The 24649-nt window shown below is 41.3% G+C and overlaps 1 protein-coding gene across 3 annotated transcripts in view; it reads right to left on the bottom strand.

Annotated features, from left to right (window-relative positions):
- Positions 1 to 24649, bottom strand: part of MED12L (mediator complex subunit 12L) — a 318558-nt gene that overhangs the window by 223456 nt on the left and 70453 nt on the right. For 2 of the 3 annotated variants that reach the window (XM_082459512.1, XM_082459513.1), the window contains 7 exons: positions 24405 to 24554; positions 23471 to 23570; positions 23015 to 23151; positions 7779 to 7910; positions 5091 to 5217; positions 1602 to 1816; positions 191 to 295 (listed from right to left, as the gene is read on the bottom strand). In XM_082459512.1, coding sequence (XP_082315638.1) covers positions 191 to 295; positions 1602 to 1816; positions 5091 to 5217; positions 7779 to 7910; positions 23015 to 23151; positions 23471 to 23570; positions 24405 to 24554 — 966 coding nt within the window. Of the gene's footprint in view, positions 1 to 190; positions 296 to 1601; positions 1817 to 5090; positions 5218 to 7778; positions 7911 to 21963; positions 22502 to 23014; positions 23152 to 23470; positions 23571 to 24404; positions 24555 to 24649 lie in introns of those variants that run through there. The other variant, XM_082459514.1, reaches the window with a different exon arrangement.

Genomic DNA, 24649 nt, shown 5'->3' with positions numbered 1-24649 from the left:
CAAAACTAAGGATGAGCTGAAATGAGATGACTAACTGAGGCCTCGGGTGCAATGCGAGAGGATGACATTCACATCACAGGTACACAGTTCATTCCAATACACAGGGCAAGGGGCAGAAGGATGGAGACAGCTGGGGCAGAGGTGGGGAGGAGCGGTTAATGGCCAATAAGAATTTGAAGGTTGAACCTACTGGAAATTCCGAACCAAAGTCAGTTTTAAAGTCACTCTTGTCTACTTCATCAAAAATATTAGTAGTTCCTGAGTCAATCCCCATATGCGCCATAATAGTCTGTTCCTAATAATTGCCAGAGAAAGAAAGTCACATTGTAAATTTTGTAGTTCATAAAGAAGCTGGAGCTAAAACATGACAGTGACATTTTAAACCATCTTATGTCCCTTTTCCCCCTTGTGTCTTTTTTTCTCAATAAAAAGAAAAGGAAGTTAAGACACCCATTGCTTTACAAAGTCACATTATTTGTCCTCCTGATGAAAAAGATTTAACTTCCATGATATTTTAAGGGAAAAAGTACACAAACTTCCCGATTAAAAACAAACTGGCCATAATTTCCTTCTTGGGGGTATTCCCCTTAGTCACACGCTCACCAACTTGCCTTAGTAAGAAAAATCTAAGAGTATATTTAAGATAATAAGATACCTTGATGTCCAAAAATAGAAAAGAAAAAAACAGAAACATAGAAAAAGCATAAACAGGTAAAGTAACTTTATTTTTTACTCTTTTTAACTTCTACTGTGGACAAATTTAGAAACAAAAGTATTTACATTAAAGAAATAATTTTTAAAAATCTTAAGAGTACAAACTACAAATTCAGGTGTGCAATTTTAATGGCAGGTTTTTAAATTACAAGGATAGCCACTATTTTTAAAATATCATCATAATAGATGCTTAAACTCTCACAGAGCCAATATGAGGCTTTATTTTTAAAAAACTGTCACAATCTCTCACCATTTTCTACTATTTCCCATCACCAACTTCATGTTTTTTGCCTTGAAAATTTCCATAAGTATCTGGAACAATGTCCAAAATACAAGAAATGGGCAGAAAATTATAAAGTCATACTCACAGTATAAAGTAATTTGTTAAAAAGAGCAATTCTGCAACATTTGAGAGAGAGATTAAATTTTTAATTAATTGAAATGAAAATACGATGTGTTATGACTAAAACGTATGTATAAAAGAGTGATATAAGTAATGAATGATACATTGGAGAAAAGCTGCTCCTTAGAATGAAAACAGGATGTTAGGGCCAAAACAAGTCCAATTTTGAGGCTCAACATTAAAGGAAAACTGGAGATCAGAAATACGTAAAACTGGAAGAATATAATTCCAATCCAATGAAAAATGGGATAGCCTGTCAAATCTTTTCATTACTAGTTTTAGCATATCCAAAAGAAAATTCTAGGAGATATAAACTACAGTCCAAATTTTGTGTGTGTGAGTGAGAAGCAGAGATAAATGAGCTTTGAAACAAGAGAGTACAACTGGAAACGATAACCTTTCCACCACCGCATAACCCCTCTGAAAGCGGTTCCCCAGCAGAGTTTGGTTTCTGGGGGGTGGGGCACCCCTCCCAGGGCCATACCTCCATTTTCACGTCATGGTCCTTTGGATAGTTTTCGTCTGCATTTTCTCCTGCTGGCGACCGGGGCCGAGTGGAGGCGGTGATGGACAGGTCTCCTCGAGAGATGAGGGTGCACATGTAGGCGTCATGGGAGAAGACGTCGTGCCGGATGAACTCACAGAAGAGCAGCACCAGGTTCACAAATTCCACCTTCTCACATTCACTGTTTGGATCCGCTGTAAAGAAACAAATTCAACCAAGAATCAGTTTCCTCAACTGGGTAGGAAAACAAAACAAAACAAAACAAATGACTAATCTTAATATTTTCACTACTTTGCATATTTTTAACAAAATAAGGGATTTACTGAAAAATTATGAGGCTCTAGCTTTTTGCACAGAACTGGCACACCAGGTTTTTTGGTTTTTTGTTATGTTTTAAATTTTTATTTTTTTATTTTGTTTTAACATCTTTATTGGAGTATAATCGCTTCACATTGTTGTGTTAGTTGCTGCTGTATAACAGAGCATCAGCTATACATATATATGTATATCCCTATATCCCCTCCCTCTTGAACCTCCCTCCCACCCTCCCTATCCCATCCCTCTAGGTGGTCACAAAGCATCGAGCTGATCTCCCTGTGCTATGCAGCTGCTTCCCACTAGCTATCTAGTTGACATTTGGTAGTGTATATATGTCAATGCCACTCTCTCACTTCGTCCCAGCTTACACTTCCCCCTCCCCGTGTCCTCAAGTCCATTCTCTATGTCTACGTCTTTATTCCTGTCCTGCCCCTAGGTTCTTCAGAACCATTCTGTTTTTTAAGATTCCGTATATATGTGTTAGCATACGGTATTTGATTTTCTCTTTCTGACTTACTTCACTCTGTAGGACAGACTCTAGGTCCATCCACCTCACTACAAATAACTCAATTTCGTTTCTTTTTATGGCTGAGTAATATTGCATTGTATTTATGTGCCACATCTTCTTTATCCATTCCTCTGTCGATGGACACTTAGGTTGCTTCCATGTCCTGGCTATTGTAAATAGAGCTGCAATGAACATTGTGGTACATGACTCTTTTTGAATTATGGTTTTCTCAGGGTATATGCCCAGTAGAGGGATTGCTGGGTCATATGGTAATTCTATTTTTAGTTTTTTAAGTAACCTCCATACTGTTCTCCATAGTGGCTGTATCAATTTACATTCCCACCAGCAGTACAAGAGGGTTCCCTTTTCTCCACACCCTCTCCAGCACTTATTGTTTGTAGATTTTTTTGATGATGGCCATTCTGACCGGTGTGAGGTGACACCTCACTGTAGTTTTGATTTGCATTTCTCTAATGATTAGTGATGTGGAGCATCCTTTCATGGGTTTGTTGGCAATCTGTATGTCTTCTTTGGAGAAATGTCTATTTAGAAATGTCTATTTCTGCCCATTTTTGGATTGGGTTGTTTGTTTCTTTGATATTGAGCTGCATGAGCTGCTTGTATAATTGGGGGATTAATCCTTTGTCAGTTGCTTCATTTGCAAATATTTTCTCCCATTCTGAGCGTTGTCTGTTCGTCTTGTTTATGGTTTCCTTTGCTGTGGCACACCAGTTTTGATTGTCCCACTGTAACTGAAAACTATCGATAGTATCCAGTGTTCTAAGCACCATTTCTAGATTAAAGGTAGTGGTCCCTGGCAAATGAATGATGATTTAAGTAATCATGCAAACACACAAAATTTCAGGTAAGAAAAAAAAAAGCAGGGCTAGACTGCTTTCCTCTGGTTTTACTATTATAACTGCTCATGATTCATGACTCACGACTGTTTGTTCTACTTAGAGTGTATCCGTGTTTTGGGGGAGAGTGGTTTGCACTTTTTCAAAGGAGACTTCACAATAGAACCATAATTCAGATGGTATTGGAAAAAACTAGTGAGTGGGATCCACTGAAAAGAAAAAGGGACAATGGAATAAAAAGGGTCCCAAGATGGAGCTGTGCCATCTTTTTAAATTCATAACCAGTCTGTTTCACTCACATTATGACTTTTAATATCGCAGCTATAAAACTCAGTGTCTGCACCTTTGAGAGAAGGTTAAAAAATGACTAAAGTACTGAGACTAAACCTACAAAGCTCAGTCCCTGGTACCATCACATTCACAAACACCAATAAAGACAACAGCCGGATCCAGGGAATACTACACTCAGTGCCCTAAACTGTAAGCCTAAATGTATGCTCTCGTCCATCTCCAAAGCCAATGATGAGCAAGTTTGATTCAGAGAAGCAGAAGAGCTTTCTCTGACAGAGCAGTAAGTGGGATCCAGAGCAAGCAAGGCACAGGAGGAGGATGTTCTTCCCAAATTTCTTTGGTAACAGGAATGGGGACACGATGAGGGGAGCGAAGGGCAAATGTCTGTCTCCCCCAGGACACAAGGTAAGTCAGAGCTGCTGACTTCCATCCCTGACAACGTATTTTCTCCTGTCCAGAATCTCTCCTGTCCTTTCGTTTCTCTGCTGCCTTCTCCAGGCTTCATCACTGCTCCCTACATTCCGACCACCAGCTTGGCTGGGGCTCTTGTTCTCCCTCTAGCCTAGAAGAGCCACCAAGTAACTAAAAGAACCTCACCCCCAGGTGTCACTCAACCCTAAATGAGGCCCTCCTCATAGGAATAGGAAGCAGTACTGTTTCTTGCTGCTTTACCTCTTTCTTCTCCACAGATGGCTCCCTTCTCTACCTTCCACTCTTTTCTCTCCTGTCTATCATTTGTCACTTTTTGCCGTTTTTCTGTTTTTCCATCACGATCTATCCTGAGACCCTCCCTGCTGTCCTTTGTCAGATGAAAACCTCAGAATAAGGTCAAGCCCACTTAGCTCACACAAATGATTTCTTTAAAGTTTCCACCTACAGTATGAACCCACTGGGTGGTTGTTTATTCCCCAAATCCCCCTCTCCCCACTAACGATGGAATAAAGACACAAAAAGAACATGATAGGACATGAACATCCAAGAGAGTGCAGGCAAGCAGCCAACCATCTTTACAAACTAGTTCCTTGTATCAGAGACCTGCTTATAAGGTACTTTTGTTTTATTTTTTCCCCCTTTTAATGTCAGAAGTTAGAAAATCAGGAATTTAGAAAACAGTGCAAAAAGAGAAAGTTCATAATCACAATATATATATAATAAACATCACAGGACCTTAGCTCCTCTCTTTTGGTAAGAAAGATCTAGAAAGGGGAAATTAGTCCACCAAACACAAGGGAATGAGCTGACTTACTGTTTTAACTATAAAACTCTGGAAATTTTTAAGTCTTTCAAGATTGCCTGATTCTAAAATAGCATAAGAGTCTCCATTGAAAATAGGCTACAAAATTTTGCGTGGTGAAATATGCATTACATTCAGTACAAAGAACTTTTGATAAGATTACAGATAAGGGAGGGGGGAGGGTTTTCTCCCCTTTCTGATCAATTCCAAAAAAGGTCAATCCCCTTATCTAAGATCTAAAAGCAAAGAGCTTTACTTACACAATGAGGGGGCCTGTGTATCTAAAAACCTTAGCAGAACATTCTGGAAAACAGGCAAACTAGATCCAGCAAGAGAGGCTGAAGAAATGGACTCCTTCTCATCTAAGATCTCTGATTCACCACATCTCTAAGATTAAAAATAAACAAGCAAAGTTAATTATAGAGGACAAGTTTGAAATGTGTTAGTTTTTTATTAACATTTATGTTCTTGGATAAAACAGGCAAAATTAATTGAGATTTCTGTATTTATTTGAGGGCCATGCATCATAAGTGAATATAATTTCTAAAAGTTGAGGGAAACTGCCCCTGAACAATTCAAATGATTTCAAAGAACCCCTGTGAAAAACATTATTCATGTGAATTATATACTCTGCACAGCACAGTATGAATATCTGTTAAATGTGTAATATAGTACAATAACTACTCATTACCCCTATGCAAAACTGCTAAAAATAATTTGAGGTTGTCTTCATTTTTAAATAGTTCATACCATTAGGTATTCCCTCTGAGAAATATTTAGGCGTGCATTATTGCGTTTGATTCTTTTGTGTTTGTTTTTGTCAAGCAGTGAATTTACGAGTATGGTGGGGAAGTGTGGTATCAAATGAGAAAACTAACATTATTCTTCTAATAAGATTCTTTCACTCATCACACTTCACCAAGAAGCTCTCTCAGAACCTCCTGGAATCTCCACAGTTCATGAAACACATTGAGAGAAGCTGTTTAACTTCTACATTCTTAAGGTCAGGACTTGTTGGAAGACTGGTAAAGAAACAGTTTAGAAGCAATCAGAACCTCATTTTCTATTCTTTTTTGATATCCCTCTGATTCTTCCCATTTTCATTATCTATTTTAATATTATTATATTTAGATATGATTTATTCAATCCATCCTCTCTTTATAAAGGTCAAATTTTGAAAATTGATTAATAGAAATCAATTATTTTAAACATTTCAGAGAGAATACATTTTTAGCTATGAATACATTTACACTTATTAAAATTACTGTCATCTATATGTGAACCTCTTCTGAGTGTGTGTGTGTGTATGTGTGTGCGTAAGTGTGAGTGTGCGTGTGTGAATGTGTGTGTGTGTGTGTGTGAGTGGTGGGGGTGTGGGCAGTGTTCTGGGATACACAAGCGGGGAGGAGAAGACACAATAAAAACAATCCAGAAGGAGCAATGAAATTTGAGGAATTCAACTTTAGTTACTGAAGTTTAATCATTGCAATTCGCTGTAGAATATATTATATTCATAAAGACGTAGGAAAAAAGCAATGAAACGCTTTTCCTAATTTGGCCATTGTAAAAGGGGCCATGTGGTTTACACCTTAGCGTCAATATCCTTAAGCCCCAATTTCAACGACATGGCCTTTTGTATTTGGTGAACAGTGCTTTCCCAACAGAAGGAGATGTCTATGAAAATATTCTTCCTATTTCATTTTTTAATACTGTCACAGGAAGCAGGTGTATTATCAGTAACACAACGCTGAACAGGATGAGCAAGGCCCCTGTTGTCAAGCGTACTCTCACAGGCATTAAATAAGGAGGCGATAAGAGGGCACCAGGCATTAAATGAGAAGCCAGTGAGGAAAGTGAAACAGAGCCGCCTGAGAAAGAGGGGCCGAGGGGTGGGTGCCGTTAACTGTACATCAGGTGGGGACGGAGGAGCTTCCTGAGGAGGTGGTACATGTTGAGCCAGGAATGCTAGACAGGAAGCGACACCTCCGGAAACGGGAACGGCCGTGTAAAGAGGGGGGGACCGAGCGTGCCACCCAGGAGGGACAGCAAGAGCAAAGGCCCCAAGAGAAACACGGGTGTGGTGTGTGTGCGGACAAGGAAGACCAGCGCAGCTGGGGCTGTGTCACCCCGCGGAGGGAGGTCCGGGAGGAGGTGGCAAGGGCAGGTGCGGGGCTCCTGTGAGGCTCTGTGGGTCACGGGAAGGAACCACTGGGAGTTTCAGGAAGGGGACAATGTGATCTGTGTCCATGTTGAAAAGGCGTCTCTGGCTGCTGGGTGGAGGATGGTGGGGAACACGGGAGGGAGGGAGGGAGGGAGACACTAGGCAGGAGGCCCTGCGGTCACAGCTGTCCAGGGGAGAGGTGACAGCCTGGTCAGATCACACACATGCCTTCTCCAGAGCTGCCCCCGCCAGGCCCCGCAGGCAGAAAGGAAGGCTCACGTGGAAGCTTTCCTTCAACAAAGCTAATGCGGACGAGGTTAGCTTTGCTTGTTCCCTTCTAATCTACTCCGGAGGCTTTAATTGCTCTCTCCGGGGCCAGAACACAATCTCAAAAACGAATACAAATTGGCATCTGTAACCTCACAGTCAGGACTGCCTCAAGAAAGTGTTTCTAGATCCACTACACGTGCGTACATATACACAAATGTATATAATACCAAGTGTACAGACATCTATGTATGTGTGTGTGTGCCTTAACCTCTCAAAGGGAGATTTCCACTGTAAATCTGATACTGAAGTTTTATTTGAAAGTAGTCCAGAATATAAATTATTGGCTTCATCGACTTAGAGGGATCCTACTATGGAGTCCTTATGTGAATTTGTATAGTCTTCCTTTTCCCTTCAAAAGGGAATAAAAAAAGCATAATGAGAGTAAGAAACAGAATCCTGCCCTAAGCAGTATTTTTAAAACAATGGCATCGACAAGGAGAAGGAAAACCCAACCTACCTCTGCCTCGATTTCCGCTTGCCTCTTCTCCAAGAGCTTTGCCACAGCCATGGCCCTGTGCTTGCCTGATCGCTTACAGCTCACGGCCCATTCGCACAGCAGTGTCACCACGGCTTCATCGCTGGGGGCAGCCTAACGACCAACAGAAATGGGTACCAGCCATGTCACCTGATGCACAAGACTTAGGATACACAAGCCACAGAATATCTGAGGTTGGAAGCTTTCTTCTTATATTGTTTTACATTTGTTTTAGAAAGTGTCCCCAAATCTATTTTAACTGAGGTATAAAGAGTAAAACGTCAGTCATCAGGAAGGAAAACACTTAACTTAGAACAGCTGAATCTGTGACAATCCCAAGAAAATTAAGAGTTTCCTTGTGTATGCTTTCACTTACACAGGATCATCATAAGCCAGCCCCATCAAGCCTCCAGAGCTCAATTTCAAAGGAAACAGAAAAGGAAACCGACCACTTGAACGTCAAGGACAGCTGTTACAAAGCCCAGGTACTTCACTCCACCGCTGAGCCCCTTGGGTCCTCACTCACCGCCTCAGTCAACACATAATCCTAACAAGCCAGGCTAGCGGGTCTCCCAGTCCAAGGAGGAATTGGAAGGAACAAACGGGAGGGGAGGCCGGGATGCTGATCAAAACTCACGGCCTTAGAAACAACAAGCATGAAGAGTGACAGCCAGGCATAGAAAGGAACAAGAGTTACGAGCAGAGCCAGTTAACAGAGGATGGTAGCCTGGGTAGAGCTCAGCACTGCCACCAGAACCATCAGCTGTAGCTGCCGTGGCCTAGAGATGGGTACCACGGACTGAGGACCAGAAGAGTCAGAGAAAGGCCACAGGGACCCAAGTGACATGAACTGCAGGGGGAGGGGGGGTGTAAGTAAGCAGGGCGATCGTCCCTCCGCACAATCGCACCTTTCCCTGTAGAGGCGCTATGCCAAACACTGAACACCAGCTGCTCGTTTTTAACATCTGCCCCGTTGCATAAACACTATGCCAAAAGAACCAGACAATCACAGTACTGGCATTTATATGCTATGTGAGACGCTCTTAACTTTTTAGAATCCATAAGCTCAATTAAGATTATGATAGCTAGGGGCACACTCTCAGCAAAAATATACATATACACACAGGTACTTTAGCACAACACTTCAGAAGCTTCGAGAACTCTGAGAAGACATCCAAGAATCCCTGATCAGCTTTCAGATACCAGCAGACAATTCAGATCATGAAAATCAGTTTATTCCAAGATTTTTACCCATCCTACCCTAAGTTCGGTTAAACACATGCTGACTTAAAGAAATGGTATCTGGGGCAGGTATCTCAAAAGGAGCTCTGAGTCTCTTAATTTAAAACAAAAGAAATAGTTCAGTTACAGTGTATAAAGGTTGAACATAACATTTAAAAAAGAAAGCAAACTGGGAGGAATTCCTGCCTGGATTCAATCCAATCCTGGGAAAAGCAAAAAATATAAAAGTCAGTGCAGTGAAGCACCGCATGCTTAGATTTAGAATATTAAAGAGAAGAAAAGGATTTATTTTAAAAATACTGCCATCAGTTTTTAATAAATTCATCGGTCAGTAATGTGCATTACGTCTACATTTACAAAGTTCTTTTCCCTCTGCATCATCAAACAAAATGAAAATGTGCTACAGAAGAATAATTGAGTCACCCAACGTAAGTAATAAGCTCTGCTTGACCTAGAAATGCATAGAGAAAATTATATAAAGGAAAAGACTTCTTTTTAACACATCCAGACATTGACCACTGGTTTGGGGCAGAAATGTGCTAGAAAACAAGTCTTGGGAAAGAGAGAATTCACTTTCAGAAACACTTATTAAGCACCCAGGATATGCCAGGCATTGAGGAAATAAAAATTTTAAAGATCTGGCCCTTGTTCTCAAAAAGTTCACCCTCTAGAGGGAAAAGCAGAAAAAGGCAACTAATCATAAAGCAACAAGCTGTTCTGAAGGTGTGGGGAGGAAAGTGACTTAAGTCAAGGCCCCGGCACCTTCCACATCTCATAGGCAATGAGATGTGCCGGCTTACAGACATCTGAGATACGAACTTGAAGACACACGGGCCTGCAGTCTACCCACTGCATTTGTGGCCTCAATATGTAATTATCAGGAATTAAGTGAATTAAGAACATCAGGGGGAAACGCTGCTAAAAGACTGAGTTATAAAACATAAAATTTTAATTATGCCCATAAACAGTTATACATTTCAAAATCTATTTTCAATCAATAAGTATTTTCCAATCCTGGCCAGATTCCAAAAGTGCAAAGCCCACTCCTTTCTGAATATCAAACAGCCTGCCAAATGAGGCCACTCTTTCCTGAGGATACTGGTGTGGTGGGGAGGGAAGAATTGGCAGGCTCAGTGCTGATTTTAAAAGAAGCAGTAAGCTATTACAAAAGAAGTTTTATGACTAACTTCTCAGAAGATCATACTGGAAAATCAGGTGATATTATACCAACTTCAAGGCAAGCTATCTCTGCAATATAAATAATTACATATTTATATACTTGAGTCATGAGGCGTTTCATTCTTCTTTACTCTTGAAAAATTGTTATAACATAAATTTTTAAAATTTAGCATTGCTCTCTGAGGTAACTTCCCATTCAAACATCCCTTTCCCCCCTATTTACTACAAAATTTTGGTTCATATTTTAAGTGGTTTTACCAAGAGGTCTTTTCTAGATTCCACTAATTATCAAAAATGAGGAGGGGCCCCTGCTTACTTCACTCTAAACACCAGCTCCAGGGTACACCCCATCAGGCACGTTCAAGAGGCATACAGACAGACAACCACGCAAAGATGCCTCATACCCACCACCCAGAGCCTTGCCACTGCTCTGCTCTAGATAATTTTTAGAAAATTATTAGAGGATGGCTTCCATTTGTCTGCCAGATGCTATCTTACAAATTAATTCAAATAACTGTCAAAAGGACATCATGACTTCAAATATGGAAGTTGAAACGCGTTTTCATCCTGTAAACAGATGTCTAAAAATATTAAACTCCCTTTCTTTAAGGCAACCAATAACTGTAGAGTGGAATTTAATAAATATTATTTTAAAACAAAATAACTTCAAGGCAAAAATTTGAGGTAATTTAGCAGCTCAAGATATGAACTAAATATAGGCCCCTGCCTTCCACGAGATGGCAATTAAGTGGGACAGACATACATGTATGTAAATAATTTGGACGCATAAAAAAAGAAAACGAAAATTATCACAGAAAGCCAACAACATTTAACAGGAGCAGAGAGAGAGGACTGAAGGGAATTATTAGATGCTTCTTTTAGAAGGTGGCTTTCAAGAAAAATTTGAGGAATGAGTTAAATTTCAAAACTGAGATGCACAGGGAATTCCCTGGCGGTCCAGTGGTTAGGACTCAGTGCTTTCACTTCCGGGGCTTGGGTTCAAATTCTGGTTGGGGAACTAAGATCCCACAAGCAGCCAGAAAAAAAAAAAAAAAAAAAAAAAGAGAGAGAGAGAGAGAGATACGGGAGAAAAACATGGAATTAAACTAACAAACAAACAAACAAAAACTGGGATGAACAAAAGGAGAAATAGGTATATGGTAGGCAGAATAATCTCCCTCCCCCACCCCAAAGATGTGCACATCTTCATCTCAGGACCTGTGAATATGTTACTGTAAATGACAAAAGGGGACTGCGCAGTAGTTGTGATTGAGACAAGGGTCTTGAGAAGAGGCGATTACCCTGCATTATTTGGGTGGGTCCAATGTAATCACAGGGGAGCTTGTAAGGGAAAGGGAAGGCAGGAGAGTCAGGGGAAGACATGCGACGACGGAAACAGGAGTCAGAGGCAGGGAGAGATTTGCAGATGCCACGCTGATGACTTTGAATGTGGAGCAAGGGGACACAAGCTAAGGAATGCAGGTGATCTCTAGAAGCTGGAAATGCAAGGAAACAAATTCTCCCCTAGAGCCTGCAGAAGGAACGCAGCCCAACTGACCCTTTGATTAGAGCCCAAAGATCATAACCTCCAGAATCATAAGAGAATAAATCTGTGCTGTTTTAAGCCACTAAATTTCTGATAACTTGTTACAGCAGCAATAGGAAATTAATTCGAAGAAGTTTTAAACAAACACACAAAAAGTAGTGTTGAGGTTCAAGGAATTATAGGGGCAGAAGACTGCTGTTTAAATGGCAAATATAGGAAGGCTACAATATAATATTAAAAATCTAGGGAAAAAAGTTTAATGGTAACTCACAGAAGAAGAGTACCACGAACCAGGTAGTAGCCTCATTAATACATTTACTTATTAATTCATCAATAAATATGTATTGCCACCAGGCCTTCTTCTAGGCATTAGATATAAACAGTCTCATGTGTTACTTTATAGGAATAAAAGTTGATATTTCCCTTTTGGATGAAATGTCTACCATATAACAAGAGTCTTTAAAATGTTCCCATTATTTGCTTCAAGAATGCAATCTCTGAGACTATAGCTCAAGGAAATTATCTTAAAGTAAAATGCTATGAGTCCTCTAGGCATCAGTGAAGCATGACACCAAGATACTGCCCCCCTCCCAGCTCCCCAAACTGACAAAGTTTCCCTCTGAAATTTTAAAGAGTCACCTAAAGGATCAAATCAGAGAAAACCAGGTGACCTTACAGGGAGAGAAAGATCCACACAGGTGATTCACAGGCCAGAGAATCTGTCTTCAGGAGTGGAACCATGGAAATTTTTGTGATGGTGGTTTTGTTTTCATTTCTATTTTTCTGCAGGCAAGGAGCAATATTTCACTGTCTAATTAAAGATGCATAAATAGGAGAGGCAGATAAGACAGGCTTGTAACGGAACACAGGAGAGGGGAAGTCAGAGGTGCACGATTACCAGCAAAGCTCAAATCCTCCCAAGAAGAGAAGTTCTCAGACCTCAGACAAGGTCTGCTCTCTGTCCGCCCACCATTCTTCCCTTCTTCCGGGAACAGCACCCTTACTTCTTCTGGGGGTACTACTCCTCCTCCTGCCCCAAGTGGTTCAAGGAGGGGGTTACTAATTGTAGTGCCCCATCCTCTCAGCTTCAATGCGACATTCTGGAGTTGGGCCTTTGATGGGCAGTGAAGACTTTAGGCAATTCTTTGAACACAAGAAAAAAAAAAAATCACTCTATCAGGTACTCATTACATGCACTGCTCTCTGCTCAGTCTTGTAAAATGTTTTGGATGATAAAGAGACTAGCCCTGACCAAATGAAATTGTCTGTTTCTATTCTGATCAAATATCGACTTTCAGAACAGGTTTTCTGCAATATACATTGCTTGTTCTAGTCATTACTAAAGTCTTAGCACTTTTAACTGGCCAGAGCAGACAAAACAAAAAATGGAAAGTATCAATACTTGACCTTAAATGTAAACCTTTCAGTCGCCTCTGATGGAAATTTAAAATAAAAAATAACTTGGTATGGGCTTAATCACTCTCAGAATCACTAACAAAGATAACGATGGCAAATTTTCAGGCGCTAGTAACAAAGAGAATGAACATTTACTATTGAGCGCTTACTCAGTTTACAGTCAGACACTACGATGTGTTTCCAGAATTATTTCTTTCAATCCTCACTACCTATGAGCTAGTTATTATGATTACCTCTTTTTACAAATAAGGAAACCAAGGCATAGAGGTGTGAAAATAACTTGCCCAAGATCACTCAACTAATCAATGGAACTCTTGCCACAAGATAAATCTCGGGAAATGAACTAAACAAGTAGAGCTACACTGTGTGCAGAGAACGTGGGAGGTGATCTTGACCCTCCCCCGGGTACACGACGGCCCCGAGCTTCTCTTTGCTCTTCCGCCTCTACTCTGGGTGCTCAGCGCATCAAAGTACTCTGCTCCCTCGTGCAATGATATTTACTCCCACGTAACATGCATCTTTCACAACATAGCTTCACGGCTACTGGCTTTAAATGTCCATTAGGAAAGGGAAACACACCTCTCAGCTACTAAAGACAAGGACTTCATCTTCCCAAACTCTACCAGCCAGAGTTGGAGTCTTCATGGACAGCTTTTCATACTGGTACTTTGACAGACAGTAAGAAGTTGTTGAAAATACACAGCATGCACCCCCCCCCTAGCCTCTAACTACACACAGGCAAATGGGATACATAAGAAGAGGAGAGAGACAGAGAGCCATGACACCTAAAGTTAACATCAGAGAAAAAGCACCAAACTAGGGGGTCAGGAATGTGGGGTCGGGCTTCCCTGGTGGTGCAGTGGTTAAGGATCTGCCTGCCGATGCAGGGGACACGGGTTCGAGCCCTGGTCCGGGAAGATCCCACATGCCGTGGAGCAACTAAGCCCGTGCGCCACAACTACTGAGCCTGCGCTCTAGAGCCCGCGAGCCACAACTACTGAGCCCTCGTGCCGCAACTACTGAAGCCTGCGCGCCTAGCACCTGTGCTCTGCAACAAGAGAAGCCACCACAATGAGAAGCCCGCGCACCGCAACGAAGAGTAGCCCCCGCTAGCCGCAACTAGAGAAAGCCCGCACGCGGCAACGAAGACCCAACGCAACCATAAATAAATAAATTTTAAAAAAAGAAAGAATGTGGTGTCTAGCCCTGACAGAAATTAAAATGTAATCATGGCAATAATAATATTATTATTATTGTAAATTTTCAACCACAGTGATAGCAGTAGTAATAACTGAAAATATTTACTGAGCAGATACTGGATGTTTTACATACATCATCTCTAATCTCAACAACAAACTTTAAGGAGGTGCTGCGATTCCCATTTTACAGGTGAGAAAACTGAGGTTCAGAATTTAAGTAAGATGGCCCAGGACACAGAGGTCCAAAGTAGCAGGACCGGGACACCTAATTTTTTCTGTTGTTCCCATGATGGGTGAATCAAGATCAGCGGCAGCACAAGGAGCATCATGATTGCATGGAAACCTCCCAAGGGGCTCACATGCACCCCAGGAAGCCTGCCTCCCAGCCCACTCCAACCAACCACTGCTCCCCGCTGCTCTGGCCCTGACTTGTACCTCTCTAGGGATGAGCCAGACCTCTAACCTAATTGACATGCAGAAAATGAAACCACGGGAGTGAATTACCAAAGATTTCATTCCTCCTCTGACACTTGCTAGATCAGATGCTTGTACAAGGCAGGGATCTGTCTTTTCCATGCTTTTCTTTTCAGTATCTACCACAGTACCTGGCACATAGTAGATTCAATAGGTATCATTAATCGAAGAGTAAAAGCAATAATACAATGTTACATGAAACCAAAGGTAAAAACAAGGTGGATGGTAGGGGGGAGGGGGGATGGGATTTACGATTTGTTCCCCTCCCCTGACACACACATGCACTTACTTAATATGGAAAAACAGGGGACTTCCCTGGTGGCGCAGTGGTTAAGAGTCCACCTGCCAAAGCAGGGGACACGGGTTTGAGCCCTGGTCTGGGAAGATCCCACATGCCGCGGAGCAACTAAGCCCGTGTGCCACAACTACTGAACCTGCGCTCTAGAGCCTGTGAGCCACAACTACTGACCCCGCGTGTCACAACTACTGAAGCCCACACACCTAGAGCCCGTGCTCCGCAACAAGAGAAGCCACCACAATGAGAAGCCTGCGCACCGCAACGAAGAGTAGCCCCCGCTCGCCGCAACTAGAGAAAGCCCGCACACAGCAACGAAGACCCAACGCAGCCAAAGATAGATAGATAGATAAATAAATAAATAAATAAATAAATAAATAAATAAACTTATCATTTAAAAAAAGGAAAAATAACTGATTTAATCTAACAGCTGATTAAGTATAAAACACTAGAAACGTTCCCATTCCTAACTTAATGAGTCAAGGATGCTGGCCACAAAACCATTATTTAGCATCATTCTGAAAGACTGAGCCAATGGAAAGAAACATAAATACTTGAACGGATATGGCAAGATTACTACAGTGTGCCTAAAATTCTCCTCCCAGCAACCCAAAGAATTGAAAAACATCATGACTAGAAGAAAACAGACAACTAAAAAGTGATGAAAATACTAAGCAGTCATGAAAAAAACAAAAACAAAAACAAAAAAAACCTGCAGAATATTTTGTAGGAAGCAATCCCATTTATATCCCCCAACGTAGTTGTTAAGTGTTCACATACAAGTACATAAATGCCCAAGAAAGTACACAAAGGATATGGACCAAAATGCACGGTGGTTACTGCTTGTGTATATAACGAGTGTTTGTTATACGGTCTGCCCTGCTCTAATGCTTTCACAACAATCCTATGATTGCTGAGCAAACTGAGGCCAAAGGTGAAATAACTTGTTAAATGTCTCAAAGATACGAGGTCACAGACCTAAGAGTCAAATCTAAGCTATCTGCCTCCACCGCGGGGACGCATGCCAAAATGCCCCCCCTTCTGGGCAGAAGGGTGGGACAGGGAGACCAAGTTGTGCGCTGAAAGGGACTTCTTGATATCAAAAATGTATTCATGTACTATGTGTATAGAAATCACAAGAAGAGTGTTCACTTCGGCAGCATATATATACATATATATATGTATATATATATATATGTATATGTATAGCTGATTCACTTCGTTATAAAGCAGAAACTAACACACCATTGTAAACCAATTATACTCCAATAAAGATGTTAAAAAAAAAAAAGAAATCACAAGAAGAAATAATTTCTATAATGAAAACAAGTGAGAGAGGATGGACGGACCCAAAATTCAAAAATCAGTAAGATCTTTCAATTACCAGCACTGTCACCTGGCCTCATGAACGTGGGAGCCACCCATAGTGGCAAAATACTAAAATCATTATTAACTCCGTTGCAAATCATCATCATTAATGGTGCCACCTACATCTATAATAAAGATACTCCAAATGCAAAGAAAGATTCTCATCATGAGGGGGATGTGTTACATTTTTCTTTCCTAGGAGAGGGCGGGCACAAACTATTTAAATAGATTAAGTCTAATTCATTTCTTATTCAATCACTCAATAACCTAATGATCTCTAGAAAGTAACCACAGGTCTATTCTTTAACAAACAAAGAAGGAAAAATAATTGGCAACTACACCTGAGAAGCAGGTTTCCTTCAGAAATTTAGAAGGTACTTGGTGAGGTTGTTTGCTAATTTAAAATAAGAAATTTCTTAATATACATTATAAAACAGTACCATAAAAGGGATGGGGGAAAAAATCAATGACTCATTACTGTAAGCAACAGCAAACAAAAAGGACTTGAGATCAGATACTGAATAAAGCTCTTCAATAGCTTTTTAATCTGAGACTAAAAGGACATGTTTACAAATGTAATTAATCACTCTTAAACAAAATGGTCATATCTGGACAAAAACATTATTCATATTACAGCACCAATAAATAATATGGGATAATACATAGAGCAGCGATATTAGCAAGTCACATGGTTTGCAAACTGAAGCACATTATGGAGATCTGGATGAATTTCAAGAAGTGCATAAGGTAAAAATTGGTCTGAACTGCTAATAGAGCGTTAAGTCTGTTGTACACAGTCAGGAACAGTATTTCTAACAGTCAGAATCACCATATAAGGCAATAAGCCTAATAAGATTATTAACCACACACTCAGAAGATTTATTATTTAAATATAAGTATGCATTCATTTTTTAAAAATCTTTATACATGTGAATGTTTCCATGTGTCCATTTCCAAAAGATATTTGAGACAGCTGATTTTTGATGAGGGAAAGGGCAGTTTCCTGGTCTCACAACCTTAGAATCACTGTTGCTAGTCTTTAGGTCTTGTGACATCTGAGAAGCAAAACATACACCATGAAAGCAAAAAAGACTTCCCTTTTTTTTTCTCTTTAATGCAGCAGTTAAAAATAGTACAACTCCAAGTTCTGAGAAGGCAGGAGGAAGATAAGAAAATTAAAACAATTTCTGAGTATTTAAATCAACTGTCATTAATTTGCCCTCTGCCAAAAAATTAATTTGCTATCCCTCAGTTAAATCATAAACATTTAAATAATAATAATACGAATAAAGAAAATAGTTTTGAGAAATACATAACTGCATGATAACAGCAGTCATTTATGAGATGAATTAGAATCACGAAGTAAATCTCTCCAAGTCCATGAAAAGTGCCATGTCTCTCAAACTGAAAATAATTAAAACACTAGACTTAATTTCCAAAAGTCATCACTGCATGGTACAATAAACTTTACTGCTTTCCTCTTGCGACGAATGAAAGAAATATACAGATGAGAATAAGGGAAACATAAATTTCTGAAACATGGTGTTAGGTTCAGATCACTTGACATCCAAAGTTGCCCAGCCAAGAACAGAACAATTGGCATTTACTAGGCGTTTACCATATGCCACCATATGAAGCTGATTCTATTAGTAAGGTCATCGTACAGAGAGAATGACACTGAGGGTGGTAAGTAACCAGTCTGGGGCCCCATCCAGCTACTCTACAACAAAGCCAGGATCCAAATCCAGGTCTGAACTGGCCTCAAGGTTGTGATATCCTACAAAGGCCAGATTTCTCAACTTGAAGATTTTCTAAGGTAAATACTACATTAAAATTGCCACGCTTTTAAAAATCAGTTAGAGGTTATTACTGCAAATCAGTATGCCCATATCAATGTGGAAACTGTTCACGGCAACTATAAAGGTTCTTCCCTCCTTTTTCCAAAATTACATCTGACACTTGTTTGTTCAGCTACAGGTACCTAAAATAAAATGACTTTTTAAAGCAGCAGCACAAGAAATAGAATGTACTAGTCAAGAATGTGGTTCTGGAACCATTTAGGACTCCAATCCCTATTTGCCCACCAAAGAGTCGGGTATGAGCTTAGGCTATTTACTCAACCTCTCTAAGCCTTGATTTCCTCATCTGTAAAATAGAAGAATAAAAAAAAAATTTTTTTTTAACATGTGTCTCATCAGCCATGGAAAATTTCTTACAACAGGGCCTGGCGGCAAAGAAGTACTCAAGAAAAGGCTGAAGAAGGAAAAAAAACACACATCCAAACCGAGAGGCCCAGCCCCATCTAAACGGATTCATTACTGGCCCTCCTCAATAACAGCAAAGTCTAGTGTGTCTGGACACACCACTTTCTCCCGCAGCTATATTAATATAACTGCCCTTGTACTAATAGATGTGGTTTAAGAAGGAAGACAACAGTAACTGTAAAAGATGAGCAAGGCTTCCTTTGGGTGTCCAGCAGGAAAATGGGTAACTTCTGAGGCACAGTAAGCTCTGGCTGGGCCATGATCAGCACTAACAATAACTGCTGTAACACTTCAGCACACGGCACCTTAACGGGAAGCCATAGGTCTGTGTTTTCCTAGTTCGCTTGACTTTTGCCTCATCTGACCCTCCTATCTTGAGTCCCGGTTTTAAAAAGTGACTTTTTCTTAAACAACATTAAAAAAAACAACAAAACCCTAAGCATTGAAACGAGCATGACCTCTCTGACAACATGGTACTCGGCCACCTCACCAGGGTGAGCCAATCCCGTCCAACTGCTTCCCCACTGAGGGCAGAGCCTCTGTGAAAATCCGAGAACGTAAAAAGCCTGATAGATCCAGGCTGTGCTTTATGGATTAGCAGACTGTGCAACGGGTGGAGTTGTGTGTGTGTGTGTCTGTCTGTCTGTCTCTGTCTCTCTCTCTCTCTCTCTCTCTCTCTCTGTCTCTCTCTCTCTGTCTCTGTCTCTCTCTCTGTCTCTCTCTCTCTGTCTCTGTCTCTCTCTTTCTCCACGGAAGTCCCAAGGGATCATATTCCTTCCATCTCTCTTTCACGGTCCCCCTAAATCCATCAGTCAGGAAGGACAGCAGCTAGTGTTTACTGACTACCCGTCTACAAGCTATAAATATTGAAATGTTTCATCCATATGGTTGTGTGCCATTTTCCCATCATCAGCAGACAGAAGGCCCATTTTACAAATGAAGAAACTGAGACTCGTCAAGCTAAGTGAATTGTCCGTGATGGCACCAAATACACTCACTAACCTGCTGACTCGCCAGCGGAGAGCTCCCCTGTCAGCCGCCCTCCCACCGGCACCTGCACGTACCTCTCATGCGTCTGAACCTGAGCCACCGGTAAAAGCGACATACTGACTAGATCTCACCACTGCCCTCACCGCGAGCCTTCCCGGCCAAATCTTTCAGAGGGGTTGCTGCTTCCTCTTCATGGTCCCAGCAGCCTTTTTATGAGCACCAAAAAAACCAATTAAACACCTCCCGAGGGCTTGCTGGGCCTCGGCGCGGTGCTGGAGGCGGGTGGCGTGCCGCTGAGCAGGAGGAGAAGTGCCCTGGGCCTGGGGAGCCCTCGGCTCACAGGAAGAGACACGGAACGAGCACAGCCCATGACAGAAAAGACACGGAGCTTCTGCCTTGCGGCTAGAGTCCTGCAGCCACACTGATGCGGAGCTGGCCCGGACCAGAGCTGAAAGGAGGCCTGTTCTGGACTCTCCATTCAAAAACACCCATGTGAACTCATCACACCTGTCCAGGGAGCACTTGGCGAATAGCCTAGGCATAAAATAAATACAAACAATAAATCCATAGGTCTGGATTTAACAGCAGGGGAAGAGGAAATGCACATCTGCCGCTGTTCCGACCAGCTTCGGCCAGTGCAGCTGGTTTGGCCTTGTCATTACTCAGGAGAAAGTCTGCTTCCTCGGGCACCACAGAGACAAGGGAAAAGGCCTCCTTTTGACTCTCCCTTCTGTCCATGTCCTCAGGGCACCCCAAGACGCAGCTGCAGCTGCTTCTCCCCCCACGCCCGACACAAACGAGGGGAGAAGCCAAGCGGAAGGAAGCGGTCTGGGGGCTCTGGAAGTTGAAGGGGGCACCGCCCGACCCTGCTGCTCAGAGGTGAGGTCAGCAACGCAACCCCTGCCTGTGGGTCACACGTGACAGACTCAGGCAGGGCTTGGAATCAGGAGGTCCTCACGGCGCCCACAGTAAGCCCCTCACGTGGGTATCGGGTTCCTCCGCCTCTAGCACGCACAGCAGAAGTGGTTCTAAGACACTGAACAGGAAGCTACCTGAGTCAGTGTTGCATAAAACACGCAGCAGGAGCTGGAAAGTGACAGGCAGCTGAGCAAACACGGCCCACAGACATACGGCTCGACCAGCAGAGTGGTTTAAGATTGGGAGAGTTTACATACAGATCGCCACATCCAGGTTCTCCCGAAACACGGGATGATCAGGCAACAGTGGGTCTACAAAACCAAGCAGAAGCCAAGGTAGGCTGCCCTGTTCAGAAAGGACAGCCCCTTTCCCGGTCACCTGGGCCCCACCCTCTCGATGTCCCGTACACAGCAGCCCACCACATCTCACGCTATACTGAATGGAAAGCCACGTAGCACAAATCTAGAATAAGCAAACAGGATTAGGGATTTTGGTAAAACTCCCACCAGGGAACCATGCCGTCTTGACTCAGCACTAGGGCAGAGAGCTCAGCGATGCAAAAGGACACCTTGAATTTCAGGTATCCCTGCTGTCCCTCCAGATAGCTCACCTCTATGTATTAAAAAAAACCTTAGTACTGTTGAGGCCTTTTATCTAGGAAAAAGTCTATATTACAAATAGAGAGACTTAAAGGTCTCTGTCCCAGAAGGACACAGCAACACTCTAACCTGCGTCAGTAAGCAGAGAATTAGGTAAACTTATCATCAGTGTGCCCTACAGAGATCCTGAGGCATCTCTACTGAGACTCACTCACAAGGAGTTAGAAAACACACTCGGTCTGTACCTCACTCTCAACATCCTGACCTCCTACTTGGCATCAACGGTCTTGAACCTTATCTTTGAGATGCAAGGTGCTGACTTAGAAATTATTTTAAAAAGAAGAAGAGCCTGGAACAAATTCACATCAGGTTCACATGAAGGTAGGATAAGGAAAGGTTTTTGGTTGTTGTTTTATCTCTTCTTTCCACCTATGCGTTCTCAAAGGCGAGTATGAAAATCAAAGATATTTATAATCAGTTAACTATACAGTGTTCCTTCATACAGCACAGGGAAATATAGCCATTATTTTGTAATAACTTTAAATAGAGTATAATGTATAAAAATACTGAATCACTATACTGTACACCTGAATCTAATATTGTAAATCAACTATACTTCAAACAATTAAGTTAAATTAAGTGTTCCTTCAAGATGGGTACCATGTGTTAAAACTTACCTCTGCATTCCTCATGCCTCCACAACTTGGATATACCATACATGCTTTCCATTGTAAAAGGAAGAGAAAATTTTTATTTCTCCCAAAATAAGGTTGAGAAAACATTATTGAAAATTCTGTCTTAATAGAGCAGTTCAATAATGAGACACTGCTAGGAAAGCATAAAATAAAAATTGTCTGTGATGCTTAATTTTATGTGTCAACTTGGCTAGGCTATGGTTCCCAGTTTTCTGGTCAAACTCCAGTCTAGATGGTACTGTGAAGGTATTTTTTTATAAAACGTGAATAACATTTAAATCAGTAAACTCTGAGTAAAGCAGATTATCCTCCATAATGTGGGTGGGCCTTATCCAATCAGTTGAAGGCCTTAAGAGGGAAAAAAAAAAAAAAAAAAAAAGAAAGAAAAGGTTCCCTGGGTCTCCAGCCTACTGGTCTACCCTGCACATTTCAGACTTGCCAACCCCTACAATCACATGAGCCAATTCCTTAAAATAAATAAACTTCTCCCTTGTTTTCATATAGTATATATATATATATATATATATATATATATATATATATATATATATATATATATATATATATATATATAATTTTTCCCCCTATTGGTTCTGTTTCTCTGGAGAATCCTGTCTAAATACATTGTCTACAGATTTTTCAAAGACCGGGACCACAAGGGTTCATTCACTGCTCTCTGACACGCTAAATATTAGAACACATTCCCCTTAAATTAAAACCAAACCATTATATAAAGTCCAATCACTAGATGAAGGATATTCTGCTAAAACTAAAATGATGGGGAGTGATGATCAAAGGGCTAAGAAAAATCTTTTCAACCAACATACTTATTAGCTAGACCAGCCCAGCGGACAGTTCATTTTAATAATGGTGGGTTACTGTAGTCCAACAATAGAATGATTTCAGGGTGTAGACGCCTTCATAAGATATTACACTTCACAGAAAAGGCTTTGCCAGAATTTAGTGAATAAAAAAGAAGAAAATATGCTAAGAAAATAAAAGGTGAAAAGAAGAAAAGAAATATTAACTCTACCTCTTGGTTATCTTTGTTTTGGTTTGCCCAGAAAATCTTATGATAAAGTGTCTCCATTGAATTGCTGGAATCAGTTCGGTCAAAACAGTGTCGATCCAACACCTCCAACGTGTGCAAAACCCGACTAATGGTCACCCCTAGGTGCAGAAATTAAGCATGCAGTTAAGAAGGGCCAAACAAAGCCAGAATAGCATAGTACAAAGTCATCATTATGTGGGACAAAGGGAATTTTAAGACATTATCATTCTCAGCATAAAAGAATTGCCAACAAAATCAAACCTGACATTCTAGACAGCCAGGATCTAAAGGGCATAGACTGAAGAACGTCCTCAAAATGCACTAGGGGGCTAAGTCCAAAAGCATCCTTATTCAAAAGGAGGACTGATTTACAAGAATCAGAAACACGGCACAAAGTCCAGCGTTCCAAAGCACTCCTTCTTCTGTTTTGTTCTGTACCTGCTGTTGACTCTTGGCACTTGTCAAAAGACCACCGAACTTCCACTGCACGGCCTCTTTGTTTTATCTGCTGTTCTACCTCATAAATCCTTGCCCGAACCTGAAAGATAATCAGTTCTAATTAACTTATGCTTGGAAAGCCACAATGGCTGTCTAAATCATGTCAGGTTTTTCCACACGAGCAGAACATCCTCCAGTGAGCTATAATCTCGATTGCATTGTAGGAAATTCAGCCTGCTGCCCAAGAAGTGCCTTTTAAAACTTACAAGTGCTGATTCAATGCCAGTTTTCAATAATAAATACTCACAAAAATAAATGCTTGCCAAAAAAATCTGTACAAGTGAAATATTTTCAGGACATCAGACAGAAAGGTAAAAGTTCTAAAATATCATCTTTGGGCCATTCTTCTGTGTATGAAAGCAACTAGCCACACTTTATTAATTTAAGAAAACTGCTTGGTTTTAAAAAAAAAAAAACAAAAAAAACAGAGCTCTTGTTCTAAATATTTGTCACGGTCCTGTGGTTCAAGTTTCTTCAGTCTTTGAACCAAATAACCCAGCACTAATAAAAACATATAATAGTTACTAAATATCCAGACTCCTAACTCTATAGTGTATGACTATACTAATATACAGACTACTAACTCTGGGTGTCGTGGTCATGTGTTAGAACCACCACCGTTAATTACTGTCTGGGGGGCAGAACTGTCCACAAGAACAGCCCAGCAAGAGGGTGAGAAGAAAAGGAGCAACGTGACAAACTTCTGCAGTTCAGAGAGGCTACTGACTTCCCCAAGGTCACCTGGAGAGATGGGGGTAGAGCTGGGAACGGCCCCCAAGAACCTGAGTTTGCTGTAATCCAGGCTTAGCCCACTGTGCTGTGATGCCTCCCAAGAATGAAAACACCCAACAAACCACTGTAACAGCAAGTCTACCTGCTGGTTGAAAGCCGTGTTCCCGCCCGGCATGGGGAGGCTGGAGGGGGCCACCTGCAGCAGATCCAGGGGCGAGCCCGGGTTCGCGCTCTTATTGTCATTTGTGGAGTAGTTCCACACCAAGGCACTTGGGCAACAGAGAGTAACAGTCTGGAAATAAAGCAGGAAAATCCAGACGTTTAGAGGAAGGAGAAAAGTATCACAACAGCTTAAGGGTCATAAGCAAATTACACTTTCCAACCAGT

This window comes from Balaenoptera physalus (assembly GCF_965194825.1).
Source record: "Balaenoptera physalus genome assembly, chromosome: 4".
In the NCBI taxonomy this organism is placed as follows: Eukaryota; Metazoa; Chordata; class Mammalia; order Artiodactyla; family Balaenopteridae; genus Balaenoptera; species Balaenoptera physalus.
The sequence above is the reverse complement of the archived record's forward strand: the minus strand, read 5'-3'. Positions and strand labels throughout refer to the sequence as shown.